The sequence below is a fragment of the Setaria italica genome, chromosome I (assembly GCF_000263155.2).
Source record: "Setaria italica strain Yugu1 chromosome I, Setaria_italica_v2.0, whole genome shotgun sequence".
Taxonomy (NCBI): Eukaryota; Viridiplantae; Streptophyta; class Magnoliopsida; order Poales; family Poaceae; genus Setaria; species Setaria italica.
In genome coordinates, this window is record NC_028450.1 from 30,821,988 (window position 1) to 30,835,576 (window position 13,589).

At 50.3% G+C, this 13,589-nt stretch overlaps 2 protein-coding genes across 3 annotated transcripts; one reads left to right on the forward strand and one right to left on the reverse strand.

Annotated features, from left to right (window-relative positions):
* The first annotated feature begins 2,773 nt into the window (after positions 1–2,773).
* On the forward strand, positions 2,774–6,880 carry LOC101757338 (filament-like plant protein 7). Of its 2 annotated transcripts, XM_022829448.1 has the most exons (5): positions 2,774–3,045; positions 3,113–3,856; positions 3,943–5,781; positions 5,884–5,944; positions 6,061–6,880. In XM_022829448.1, exons 3-5 carry the CDS (start codon positions 4,004–4,006, stop codon positions 6,532–6,534), a joined length of 2,313 nt encoding a protein of 770 aa, XP_022685183.1. In that variant the 5' UTR covers positions 2,774–3,045; positions 3,113–3,856; positions 3,943–4,003; the 3' UTR covers positions 6,535–6,880. The 2 variants fall into 2 exon arrangements, with proteins under 2 accessions (XP_022685183.1, XP_004953103.1); XM_004953046.3 differs by lacking the exon at positions 3,113–3,856.
* Positions 6,881–8,521: 1,641 nt separating this feature from the next.
* On the reverse strand, positions 8,522–10,689 carry LOC101758003. The gene is made up of 2 exons (XM_004953048.2): positions 9,403–10,689; positions 8,522–9,302 (listed from the first exon to the last, which is right to left on the reverse strand). Exons 1-2 carry the CDS (start codon positions 10,406–10,408, stop codon positions 8,800–8,802), a joined length of 1,509 nt encoding a protein of 502 aa, XP_004953105.1. The 5' UTR covers positions 10,409–10,689; the 3' UTR covers positions 8,522–8,799.
* Between the last annotated feature and the right edge of the window lie 2,900 nt (positions 10,690–13,589).

Below are 13,589 nucleotides of genomic sequence, written 5' to 3' on the forward strand. Positions count from 1 at the left end.
AAAATATAAAGTCCAATTCTTTTTTTTAGAAATCCTCTAAATTGCCTGCCCATAATTTTTTTGAAAAAAATACTGGAACCTGTTCACACTCCACTATTATAGAGATTGACTCAACATAAAATGTGGCTAAACATTGATTAGCATGATGATTGTATCGCCTAAACTGCTATTAAATGTATTAAAATCATTGTTAAACTAAGGTAGGATGATAAATGTACCAGTTTAGTTAATTAAGGGGTTGTTGCACCAAATAAAATATGAGGGATGAATGTCACACTGTTGCAATACTTGAGGGATGAAAAATATATTTTTTTCTAAAATAAGTTAAAAATAATGTTCCAGTGATTAAATTAGGAGCAAAAATAGTCCCTTGGACTGATTTAGAAAACACCATTATTAAATACCTATTCAAATGTACTGTCTATCTACCTACTTACTCCATCCGTCCAAAAAGTCCAAAAAAATAAGTCATTTTACGATTCAAATTTATCACAAAAATAAGTCATTATACTCAAATCGGCACGGCAGTCAATTAGCACCAGTAGAGCTAGTACCTAGAGGCAATCGATACCATTTTATTCCCTTATAAATCTGTCCTAAAATTCGTTGAATAACTTATTTTTTGGGAAGAGGAACACATGTATCCATGTATATAGTGATGCAAGTGGTGACATCAATAAGCAGCATTGAGTCACCTAACTAATTTATTCGATGAAAGATAAACCATGCACGGGTATTTTGTTGGCTCCACACATCCGAATTCTCATGGGCAGTGATTGCCGAGATAGCGCATGACCTTACAAATAAATAGTATAAGAAATTACCGAGACACTAATAACAGAATAACACTCAACACGTACATCACCATCCATCCCAGGTAACAAAGTCCTTAGCAACCCGCGTCAAGTATTGAGATGGTGTTGTAACTAAATAATCCTGTGATGCTGGCGATTGGAGGATAGCCGAAGAACAATTTGAAGTCTTAGGAACTAGAAAGAACTATCGTACACAAATGATCAATTTGAAATCACACTCGATTAAAAAGGTGATATGTGAACTACGAGTATATATGAGCGAAAAAAACTCGTCGTAGCAAATACTACGTCATTATAGAACAAAGGGAGCGGTTACAATTACAAATCTGAAATTGCAATTAGCTATTCCCCAACAAAAATGGCTCGGAGATGGACGAGTGTACCAAGAGTCCAAGACGTACGTCATCACCATTCATGAGCAAGGATACCTCACGATCCCAGAACGAATCCGTCAGCACGAATGCCGAGTTTATAACCATGACAAGCCCTTTCTAGTCTAGTGAAAATTGGCCGCCAAGTCCTTTTCACAGCACCCCCGCACCTCGTCTTGGGATGTCGCCGTGCAACCAACCGGGTTGACCGCTCATCGTCCAGCCAAATACCCCGTGCGTGCGTGAGTCCGAGACCGAGCCAGAAGTGCTCGCTGAACCCACCGCAAACCGCAGCGCAGTGGTTTGGTGCCGAGCTCACTTCAGACGCCTGCCCCACGGCACCGGCAGCCGGGCGGGCGATGCGACGCGTCCCTGCCTGCACTAGCGCACAAGTGCGCGCTGTCCTGGCGTTCCATTCCATCCGAGATGCTACGCACGCCGTCCCCAACCGCTGCAATTCTAGCACTAGTTGATGACAACGGCAGAGCAGCTGCCTCTTGCCCTTTAAGGATCTTGTACGTACCTAGGTTGCTGTCGAAATCGAAGAATGCTGTTCATCCGGTCAGTGCTTTGGTTCATCACAACAAAAAAAAGCGAGGGCCTTCTTTTTTCACTTGAGTAGGATTCACACATGTGGCGACCTAACTCGTGAGAGCATGTCTGCGTGTTCGATGTTAGTCTTATTTGGTACTACGGTGAGGAGAAACGCTTCTCAAATAAGCTGCACAAAAATGGAAAAAATATTTTTTTATAAGCAGATTTGATCCAGCTTCTGCGTTTTAGTACAAATAGGAGAGGCGGGGAGAATCGCGACCAGAAAAACCTAAAAACAGCCCGTCGTTTGGCCAACTTATTTTGACCATAGGTAAGATTTAAACTGTTCCAAACAGGATCATTGTGCTCCACGTTTCTTCTCCTGTGCTGGGACGATGACTCACGAGCTTTGTAGCCTTTTTATTTGCCAGTGCACCGACTGGTGGCGTGTGGACGGGTTAGTGATTTGGTCTTAAACCTCATAAGCTCTGAAACGCTGACGGCGCCTTTTTACCAACCTGTCATCGTCAACCCCAACGTCCACGAGGTGCCATGCCACATCGATCCCCTGAAGAAAAAGGTAGCCAGTAACCTGCCTGGAATTTCGAATAGGAAATTCAGAATGTGAATCACTAGTAATGCGGCATCCTTTTATTCTGAAAAAAAAACACGCCACTTCACTACTTGTGCACATTAATCATCCTATGAAGTCTGAACTCATCAGGACACTGATGCTATCATTATCTAGAAGAAATGAAATTGATGCCCATAATTCGAATGCAATTTCCAGCCGTCGCGTGCAAAGTGGCTACCCACTGATCCGCCAGCAGAGCAGCCATGTCAAGAGGAGGAAGATGCCGCCGCTGATCTCCAGTAGCAGTAGGGTCGTGTGTGGTCGTACCCAGAACTGAACAGCCCAACTGCTCCAGCTTTCAGTCTTCCTGACAGCATGCCTGAACCACCGCGCCTTCCTTCCCTGACCCCTCCGCTTCCCGCCAAGCGAAAGCGCCACCCGCGCTGCCCCCATTGACGCCTTCCTCCTCAACACTTGCAACAGGCTCCACTCCTGCAACCCACTCCAAGGCACCCCACCGACCACACTGCCAGTACTGCCTGCACCTCGCCAGCGACAGCGAAGCTGCATACCGATAGAATGCCCTGACCGAGGGAGGTTGCTGTCCGCTCCACTGGCTGATTGTGTTTCTTTCTTCCTGTTTGCCTTCCTTGCTCCTGCCATGGAGTCCTGGGGGAGGAGCTAGCCATGCATCCCTTTGGTGCCTGAAGAATTGCATAGCCTGATCAGCCACAGCCAAGTACTGGAAAAGGTTCGTCACTTTGTTCCTTTCTTTTCGCTGCAAAACTGTCTGCCCTCTGATCTTTCCTTTTGTTCAGATTGAAATGCTGTTTGTTCAGGTTAGCGTTGTACTTCAGTTCTGCACCAATATTGGTAGTGTTTTCGTCAACTTCAGTTTATACTGTATTACTGTTTAAGTGTTTATTAGGTTTGCGGTTTGTTTCTTCATCGTGACATTTTCAGTTGTATTTAGTTCTAGCTGAACGCGATACAGTGGTTCGGCTAATCTTACAGTTACATGGCTAAACAACTAGCAAACCCAAACAAATAGACAGTTGTTACTTGTTAGAAGATCATCAGTTCATACTTCATCGGTCTCGGATTGGACTGCCCAGAATCAACTTTTGGATTAGGGTTCAGACGATATTGCTTTTGAATAAACGACAGACAGGGTTCAGTACGAGCCAACAGTACAAAAGCATACTTATGTAGTTTTGTTATATATGGTCTTGGGTTTGGTGGTCATAATTTCAGAAGAGCAACTTTTCAATGCTTCTGATGTCAAAGAGTTAACAGCAAGTTCTTTTTTTTTCCTTCGGAATGAGACACATCAACAAGTGGCTGTTGCTTCAGAACCCACACATTATGTCTCCTTTACAAAAGCTTGGTGGATGGAATGGAGAAGTGTTCACTGTTCAGTTCTAGGACCTTTTATCCTTAGCAGCTGGTAGGCAAAACGTGAAAACCAAACTAGTGCAGTTGTTGGGACCTTGAGGGGTTCATACATAAAGCAAGAGCATCATGCAAACCTAATTGGCTTGGCCACAACAATGCTGACAGAGGTTGTTAACGTAAATTCTTTGTTTATGCATGAAATTTGTACCGAATACCTGCATTGGCTAATCTAAGATGACTCTGATGCTTCCAGGAAAAAGCTGTTGGTGATTATTTTCAAGGGAGGGGCTGAAGAAGCAATCATCAAGGGAACGATGGCGGAAATGGAAGAAGCTCTGCGATCCTGCATGGAGCAGCTGGTCATTGCCCGAGAAGAGCGGGAGCAGATCATCGTGGAGGCGGCCAACGAGATATCCTCGGAGAAGAGGAAAGTGCGCGAGCTCCAGCAGAAGCTGGAGGACGCGAACAAGAAGGCCGCGAAGCTCGCCGCCGAGAACAACAGCCTCCGCAAGGCCGTCGACGCCAAGGACGCGCTGGTCGGCGAGCTGAGGCAGTCCGAGGCGGCCGCCGGCGGCAAGCTCGCCGACGCGACGGCGAGGCTCGAGTCGGCGCAGAAGCAGGCCACGTCGCTGCAGTACGAGGTGCGCATGCTGCAGAAGGAGCTCGAGGTCCGTGGCCAGGAGCGGGAGTACGACCTCAGGTCCGTCGACGCCGCGCGCCGGCAGCAGGCGGAGCACCTGGAGCGGATCGCGGCGCTGGAGGCCGAGTGCCAGCGGCTGCGCGCCATGGTCCGCAAGCGGCTGCCCGGGCCGGCGGCGATCGCCAAGATGAGGGACGAGGTCGATCAGCAGCAGAAGCAGCAGACCCCCGCCGCCAGCCCGCGCCGGCCGCGCCCTGCGACGCCGTCCTCGCCGCGGTCGGTCCCGCCGTTCTCGCCGCGGACGCCGTCGCCGCGGCGCTCGGTGTCGGACGCCGAGGGCCACGCTGCGTCCAGGCTCCGCGCCGTCGAGGACGAGAACAGGGCGCTGAAGCAGGAGCTCGCCAAGAGGGAGGGCGAGCTGCAGTTCGTGCAGATGAAGTACGCCGACGAGGCCTGCAAGCTGACGGTGGTGCAGAGGCAGCTCAAGGAGCTGACAGAGGAGAACAAGCAGCTGAACGATGCTAACTGTGAATCAGAGTCTTGGGCTTCTGCTCTGATTTCTGAACTGGAGCAGTTCAGGGCTGCCAAGCAGAACGGTGCATCCATCATGGCGTCATCTGAGATGAACTTGCTCGACGATTTCGCAGAGATCGAGAAAATGGAGATGGCATCAGGTGATCTGAAGGGCAACGTGCCACGTGCATCTCTGAAGAAGGCGGATATGGCACCGGTTACGCCAGAGAAGAGTGGCAATGATCCTGCCGTGAATGGTACCATCCCCAACGGCCATCCTGAAAGAGTTCATGATATTTGGAACCTCGTGGTGCATAAGCATGAAGCAAGTGGAGAAAGCATTGAAACCATTCTTGAGGAGATTCAGAAAGCAATTTCTAACAAAAGAGAAGATTCAGAGGTACCATTTGACCGGTCTGAAATAGAGAAGACGGTGAGAGATCTGATTGAGAGAATCACTCCCATGATTGGCACATCTGCAGGGGATAATGTTGCAAGATCAGGACCGCTGTTACATGGCAAATCTGAACTTTGCAGTCGCCTTGAGCAACTGGTTCAGGTGTGTCATGATCTACTGCATGGGAAAGCTAAACTTGAAAAGTTCATCGACGAGGTTTGCCTGATCCTGAAGTACATTGTGGAACAATATTTATCGAACCAAGATCTATCTGACACCGCGGATAGTGATGAAAAGAATTTTGATGAGGATAAGTCACCAGGTACAGTCAACACAGAAGGTAAACAGGACATCCAAATTGCAGAAGCAGCAGCAACTCCAGATATTCAGAAAGAAGCACAGGAAGGACCAAATCAGCCAGCTGAAGACCATATAATGGCCACTCATCAAGAGAAGCTGGATGAAGAACTCGCACTAGTTGTACTTGCTCAGGATGACAATATCCTGCCGGGCAGAAAATCAGCCTGTTGTGAGATAGAAAGGTGGATGATAAGTTTGCTACATGGATTTCTTTTCTTTTCCCCTTAAAAAAACTCGTTTCAAATTTTTTTAAATAAAACTGATGCATATTCTTTGTCGTGCAGTACTGCTGCTGAGGCAAGTGTGCAACATTGTGCAGCTCAAGAGGAAAGTCATTTGGCAACAGTAAGTTACCCTGTTCTTGCAATACATTTTTACAGAAAAAATAGTAAAAGAATTGCAGGTTACAATTTTCAGCGTGTCATCAGGAACTGAATTCACAACATCTGCACTCCCTGCAGGACTCGGAGATTCTCGCAGCAGCTGACAAACTCGCCGAGTGCCAGGAGACTATCACGATTCTGAGCAAGCAGCTGCAGGCTCTGAAGGTCCCAACAACTTCATCAGGTCCTCTCGATGGCTCCATCTGCAACCCCAGGCCGAGCTCGGCGAAGTCCGACTACAAGCCGCAGTCGCTCGCGAGCATCCTCGCCGAGGAGTTCGCCTGCGCTGAGGGCTCCAGATCTCCTACTACGCCCAAACAGGAGCAGTTAAAGAAAGAAGAAGAAGAGGTTTATGCAACAAAAATGAGGAGCACGGCACAGGGGCAGAAAAACGCCGGCGCTGACGACGAGGAATCGACACAGGTAGTCGTCCATCCGGTGTTCGCCGAGGCGCGGAAGGAAGACGAAGCTTCGGCTGATCCGAAGAGGAAGAAGAAGCGAAGTCAGAGCCTGCTGGGCAGGATCATCTTCAGAAAGAAAGTGGAAGGCTGAAGCTGCAGAAGATGAAGTCAACATGGTGAATGGTGAGCTGCTGCTGGTGCTGCAACCTGCAAGTGTGCCATGGATCCAAGCAGTGCTGCTACGTTCTGATCAGTGATTTTTGAGCGTGTTCTGTTTATCCATTCCTTGAATTTCCTGCTCCCAGAGATTGGCCGTACATTCTGTTTCGGAGGCTGATGGCTGATGGCAACATGCTCTGGCTGTCTGGCACATGGTGTGAACAGATTTTCTTCTTGACGTCCGCGAACAGATTTTCTTTGTGTATTTATTATGGACCTCATGGTTGTGCAAATGTTAATTTATTGAAAGAGAATACGCTCTCTTTTTTTTCCTTACACGAACAGTACATGAGTACAGTACTAGAACAGGGTTGTGTGTTCTGAGCTGTTCCTGCACTTGCGTATGCTGCTGGATTGTTTATCGCGAGGGAGACTTGATCCCCAGGCAGTGACAATTCACAAGGACTACGGATACATCATCAGCAGCAAATCTCTCATGATAACACGCAAATTAGGATACATGCTTGCCGCTCGCAGGCACATCCGCACATGGGACTGACATGCGGCCTATAGCTTGAGGGAGTGCTCCAATGCGCCCTTTGAATTTGACATCCGCAAATTAGAAGAATTGCAAGATTGTTTAATTTCATGGCAGAGGTGCTCATCCCAAGAAGGATTCTCCAACGGGAATGTGATATCCTGACCTCACTACTCTAAACAAATGGGGAAAAAAAAGAATACTACTGATAAGTAATCCTGAGCAGAATGGATTGGACCAGCTGACCTCAACAGAAGAAAAACAAGGCAGGCATGGCTGGACCAGACCTCTCCTAGTCAGTAGTCACCTTCTAGATGAAGCAGCGTCGTCCCAACTCCCAAACCGGGTCACGCAAAGGACGGCCGTATTCTAGAGGCGGCCGAAATGGACAGGAGCGGGGAGCACGACGACACCTCGATCCCACAGGCCACAGGGGTTTCAGACGCTGACCCCTCCGCGGAAAAACCATGAGGAAAAAAGTCTGCGGTGCGGTTGGGCGCGGGCGGCAGATCAGAACACGGAAAGAAACATCACTAGTTGCGCGTGCATGCTCCAAATCCGCGACGCCATCGACACCTTGAGGCCATGGATGGACATGGAATGGAGGTCACACCTGGGCGCAGGCGCGCAGTTCTGCCAGGTGACAGCCCAATAATTAGGTTATCATTCCGGCCGCAGTGACGTTCAGGGACGGCACGGAGCTTTGTGTGTTTTTAATTGACTGACGGCAATCGTTTGTCACTTCTCTGTCCTGCACTTCTCGTTGATGGATAGCGTTATTCGGCGGTGCGGCAAAGCCATGGTATCTCGCTATCTTATCTTCATATCTTGTAGGCTTTTTTTTTTCGTGGAATTCTTGTGCTTGCGCTACCCGGAGGCCAAATGGCAAGTTGTGCAACGGTTCCGATTCTTTGCCGTTGCGTATGCCGCGTGGTTTGATGGGAGAGCTCGCGTTATGTTCTCGGCTCCCTACCGCCACAAGGTTCCCGGGTTACTCAAATTTCTGGATGCCATTCAGGCTAGTTGTTGATTGAGGTGCCACTTACCCAAACTCTAATTATTTTCTTCGCATATATCCTTTGTTCTACTTGCTCGATTGACAGGATGTATCATCAAGCACCACACCCATACGGAGTCAAAGCTAGACCATTTTATTAAGATCAAAGCAGACTTCCAGGCATAATTTTGTATTCAACAAATAAAAACTACTAAAAAATTCAATAGCAAAAGCATAAAGGTGCATGTACTCTGCAAATCTCTGATAAAAAGACATACCATTATTAGCAGTGCAAAATGTGAATCGCCGGGAGATTCTTCTTTTCAAATTTGTAGTGTTTTGTACGCACCTTTTTTCTTCTTTATTCGAGGTTCTAGTTCCACAATCTATCTCCACTCTACCATCTTTGCATCATCATAACAGTAAAAGCAGAGCGGGAATAGATAAAAGGAGATGAACAACGAATCAAAAGCTCGTTACGTAAGACAAACTTTCAATCCTTTTAACCTACCTGCGACACTTTTTTCACATCTAGGTAACAGCAGCTAGACGATGATACATGAACAGCAACAACAGCAAGTGCCAAATTATCCTGCAGTGTCCTAACTCCTAAGCTGCTAAAGCATCTGTCAGTATCGGCGTGGCCAGTCGCCATTAACTACAACTAACCCGTGTTTGACAAACGGGCCACCTGTCGGTCTCCTGCCGTCACCGCGCGTTCATCAGTCTCGCAGCGAGATCTCGAACAGGTCGGACTCGGCCTCCGGGTCGCCGACGGACGCCGCGCCGGAGCCGGTGACGCTGTCCTTCCTGCTTTTGCTCGCCCGAAGCGCCTCCATCCACCCGGAGTCCACGCGGCCCATGGAGAAGAGCTCGCCGCTGTCGTCGAAGTCGAGCCCCATCGAGTCGCTACCGCCGCCGCCGCCGCGGGCGTCGACGGCGGACGCGGCGCGCACGAAGCACGGGTTCGCCGTGCGCCGCGCGTTCGCAGGCGCGTACCGGAACTTGCCCTGCCCGAGGTTGACCAGCGCCATGACGTCGAAGCTGGAGGCCAGCACCGGGTACAGCGGGCTCGCGAACGCCTCCGCGTTGCAGCTCACCGCGTGCACCAGCTGCCCGTCCACCGTGAAGAACACCTTCCGCTTCGCCGGCTCGAAGCCGCAACCCACCACCTTGTCCACGCCGACCCACGAGGACTTGTCCGATTCGTACACCAGCTTCATCCCTGGAACAATCCATCAAATGACTTTCAGTTTCAGATCACGTCTTGACCTCATCAAGAATTGTCGAAGCAGAGTGCTTTATGTGCGTTGCAAATCACGTACCGTCGAGGTAGACGGCGCCGTTGGAGTAGAAGCCGATGGACGACGCGTACGTCCCCGCCAGCGCCGGCCGTGCCGGAGCGGCGGACGCGACGGCGAGGCCGAGGGACATGACCAGGTGCCTCTGCTTGTCCTGTTGATCGTCCTTGGAGGCTCTGCTTTCTTGGACCGGGTCCTTGGCGTCCGGTGCGAAGCTGATGAGCTTGACGCGGTCGCTCTCGCTGGCGCCGTCCCGGCCACGCCGGCTCGCCCTCGACGCCGACCATTCCGGCCGTTTCGTGTTCAGGTAGATGATGGTGATCTCGAAGTAGGCGTCCTGCGGGAACGGCGCGCCGGCGAGCGGCGGCCCCGGCAGAGGCAGGCTCATCCTTGCGAGGCACAGCGCGCTGGGGTTGTTCCCCGCGTCGGCGTCGCCGCGGAGCGGGCTCGGGATGCTTCCGGGAAGCCACCTCTTGGTGGACGACGCGGCGGCGGCGGCGGCGGCCGGGTTGAGCCGCACGGCCTGCATCCGCTCGGACGACCCCGCGGGGAGCTCCCACGCGGCCGCCTCCGCCATGTCGCGGCTTGTGTCGGCGTCGCAGATCGGGCAGGTGCCCCAGAGCGGCGACGAGGAGGCGGACTTGGACCGCGGCGGCGCGACGGCGAACACGAACTGCGCCCACCCGTTCTCCGCCGCCTCCGTCACCAGCCGCGGGTGGTCCGCCCACTGGAACGGGCCCTGCTGCGCGCCGCCGGGGCCCCGGTGCCTCACGTCGACGCGGTGGTGGTGTTGGTGCAGCTGCTGGAACCGGAGCCCCACGCGGGCGCTGGCTGTGCTGTACCTCATGTTGAGCTTCGCCAGCCCAGGGCTCGCCGTCGGCTCCACACCAGCCGCGGGGGCAACTTCCGGGAGCTCCGGCGGCGCGTTGCGGGGCGAGCTCCGCCGCCTGTACACAAGGAACGCGACCGCGACCAGCGCCGCGATGGGGAGCCCGACGGCGAGCAGCAGCCTGAGCCACAGCACCGCCATGACGCGCGCACGTCCCTGCCGCCGCCACTCACTGGGGGTATCGTCGCAGGTGCGCCGACGGCGAGGTGGACATGGACATGGTCACGATGCTCTTGGGGGGTGCGGCTGCGCGGCCGGTTGATTCTTTTCTGCGTGCTGTTGTTGTTGCGTTCTTGGAGCGTGGTTTGGTGGAGGGTCTCGGGAGGCCGGCGCGGGCACGGAACGCGGACCGGCTCAACCAGAACGGGCAAACAACGAGCGGTTGGAGCCGGAGGGGGTTTTAAATTGCGCGCAAGCGGCACGCCATCCGGGCGTGATGCTGCGGCCTGCGGGTGTGGGTTTATTTTGCAACGGGGACACCGGCACGTCGCACGGTGCGGGTTAGTTAGGTTGCTGACGTGACATGTGAATGCTTTCAACGTGGTATATTTCCAAAGTTCGTAAAAGATTGAAAGGTCATGATGCGCGGGTTATTTTGAGAATTCTCAATCATAAGGGCAGAGATTCAACGAATATTTGACATTTTCATATCTTTAAATTGAGGTTAAGCATATGAGCGCACTGCCCATGTTAGGATCGGGATCTTTGATAGAATTAGATTGTAGAATCATGATTCCGTCATATTCTAGAAAAGAAGATATATTTGAAATATAACATTAATCATATTCTAAAGATAGAAGTCTATAATGCCGCTTTGATAGAGTTATTAAATTTTGTATACTTATTAAGTCCACATAATCCATTCAATTTGAATTTAATGTAATATTAAACATTATTTAACCATATTTTAAATCATTTAAAAGGGTCAAAGTATTCATAATAACATTAGGAAACATGAAAAATATTCATAATAACATTACAAAACATGACACGCCATACCATGCAGAGAGAAAAATATGTAAAATAAAATCTATAAAACATAATTAAGCATAAATATTACAATAACTTAGATGTTAGTAAAATTTAATAGTAGGATCATGAGCATGTATGATCCCATAGGATCCTACATCAAGGGTCATGATAGAACGGAACTAAGATCAACAATGGGATCAACACGAGCATATTTCGACGCTTCATATATTGTGTAATATTCAATATTTTCTTGAATATTTTTTATCTTTATTTTTACAACGATGTTTACACTTGCATTTATGGGCAGTAAATCTATTTATGTATAAGCTAACCACACATAGGATGAAATTTATATTTCACTATCTGGTTGAAAAGGGAAAACAATTGTAGCTACAAAATTGAATTTTTAATGAATACTCATCTTCAGCACTAAAGCTTGAGTAACAAACTTTGTAGTTATAGAAGTAATCATGAGCATGAAGTAGTTAGACGTTGAAAAACTACCAACCAGCCATTCCCTATTCGGCTAATCCTACATTTAAAACTGGTCTATGAAATTAGTTGTCAACATAAGAATAAGACAAAAAGGAATTTAAGGACTTGCATAACTTATTTTTCATCACATAGACTTACTACTGAATAGACAATTTTTACAAAGTTATTTTGTCAAAGAAAATGATCAGCCCCCTAACTCCCAACAACCTAGTGAATCGTGGCTGCACCTACATGATTCATATTGAAGTTTTAGGATACCTGTTGTACATGTAGCATTTGCATGAAAGAGAACGGCACTAGATTTGTGGGAATTAGATGTAGTTGATCAGTTACTATCACTTTCGTAATCATTATTATCATGCTAATACTCCTAAGGGGGTGTTTGGCAAGGAGGGGCTAAATTTTAGCCCCTATCACATCGAATGTTTTGACACTAATTAGGAGTATTAAACATAGTCTAATTACAAAACTAATTGCACAACCCCTAGGCTAAATCGCGAGACGAATCTATTAAGCCTAATTAGTCCATGATTTGACAATGTGGTGCTACAGTAACCATTCGCTAATTGTCGTTGTCAAGATCAGCGGATCAAGACTTAGACTAGTAAATTTCTTTTATGCGCGTAAGCCTCAGATGGTTGCGTGGGAGACACGGGTTTTGACTGGTTCGGGCAAAGGAAGCCCTACGTCCAGTATCGAGGATGTTCGTGTTGCCCACGCGGGGTTCTATAGTAGGGGGTTACAGATGGACGAGAGAGGGACTGGTCCCAAGTCTCTTTGTGCTTGCGCTCTCAGGAAGAGTCGCTGTGTGCTATGGCTTGAGGGAGAAGAAGCCGATCCCCTCTCCAGCCTCGGGTTCCTCCTTTTATATCGCAAGGGGGTGGCCGGAGTTACAGTTGGGATCAAGTAGAGAGGACTGTAAAGAGTAAAACGTAGAATGGTAAAAGGTGCGGCAGGAAGGAGGAGCAAGATCCTAGACGTCCGATGCCTCTGTCGGCCCTGGACGAGCGCCGGCGCGCATGCCAGAGGGGGAGGTTGCCATGTGCCAAGTGTTGTTGCTCCCTGCAGATAGCTCCTTCGATGCTCGTAGGCGTCATATCATGATGAGGGCGTTCCGTCGTTATCCCAGCGTCCGTTAGGGAGGACGGTGGATGCTGATGCTCAGGCGATGGCTGCTGAGAGGGAGAGCGTCACATCCATGCTTCTGGACACGCGGGACCCGGGGGTGCGCGGGGCCCGAGGACAGGCCGCTCTCTCCTGTGCTCCGGCCGGCGCAGGCCATGAGTACCCTGCGGCGAATGGGAGCCGGCCGCCGGCACTGTAGCCTGCACAGAGCGGTCGTGCACGGGTACTTGTGTTGGGTTGTGTGAGGGGCGCGGTCGCCCTGCCCCCCACCAGACCTGCGGCGCATTTATGGTGAGGCCGACGGGGGGACCCATAGGTTTTTGTTTGTCTTGCCCATTTGGACCGTATCCGAGGGGGATGCCTCCCCCGGGGGTCCCAGTGCGCCCGACCCCTTCGCTTGGGGTCGGACGAGACGGAACTCCGTGGCGAGGAGTCGGGCGCCCCCGACCCCGGGGTCGCAGTCGGGCGAGGCGGAAACTTTGCGGAGGGGGGTCGGACGTTCTCGATCCTGGCACCTTGGTCGGGCGAGGCGGAACTTTGATCACACCTAGGTGGGCCCGGGCCTCCGTGTCTGCTTCCTTAAGTGGTGTTTTAGGGGAGCGTTAATATTTCCCCCCAACAGTAGCCCCCAAGCCTGTGGTGGAGCAGGAGTGCTCCTCCGGAGGCTTCTTTCGCTGTTTTGCCACGGGTTCTGTGTTATGGCGCGTTTGTTTTATTTCAGCCTGGCTGG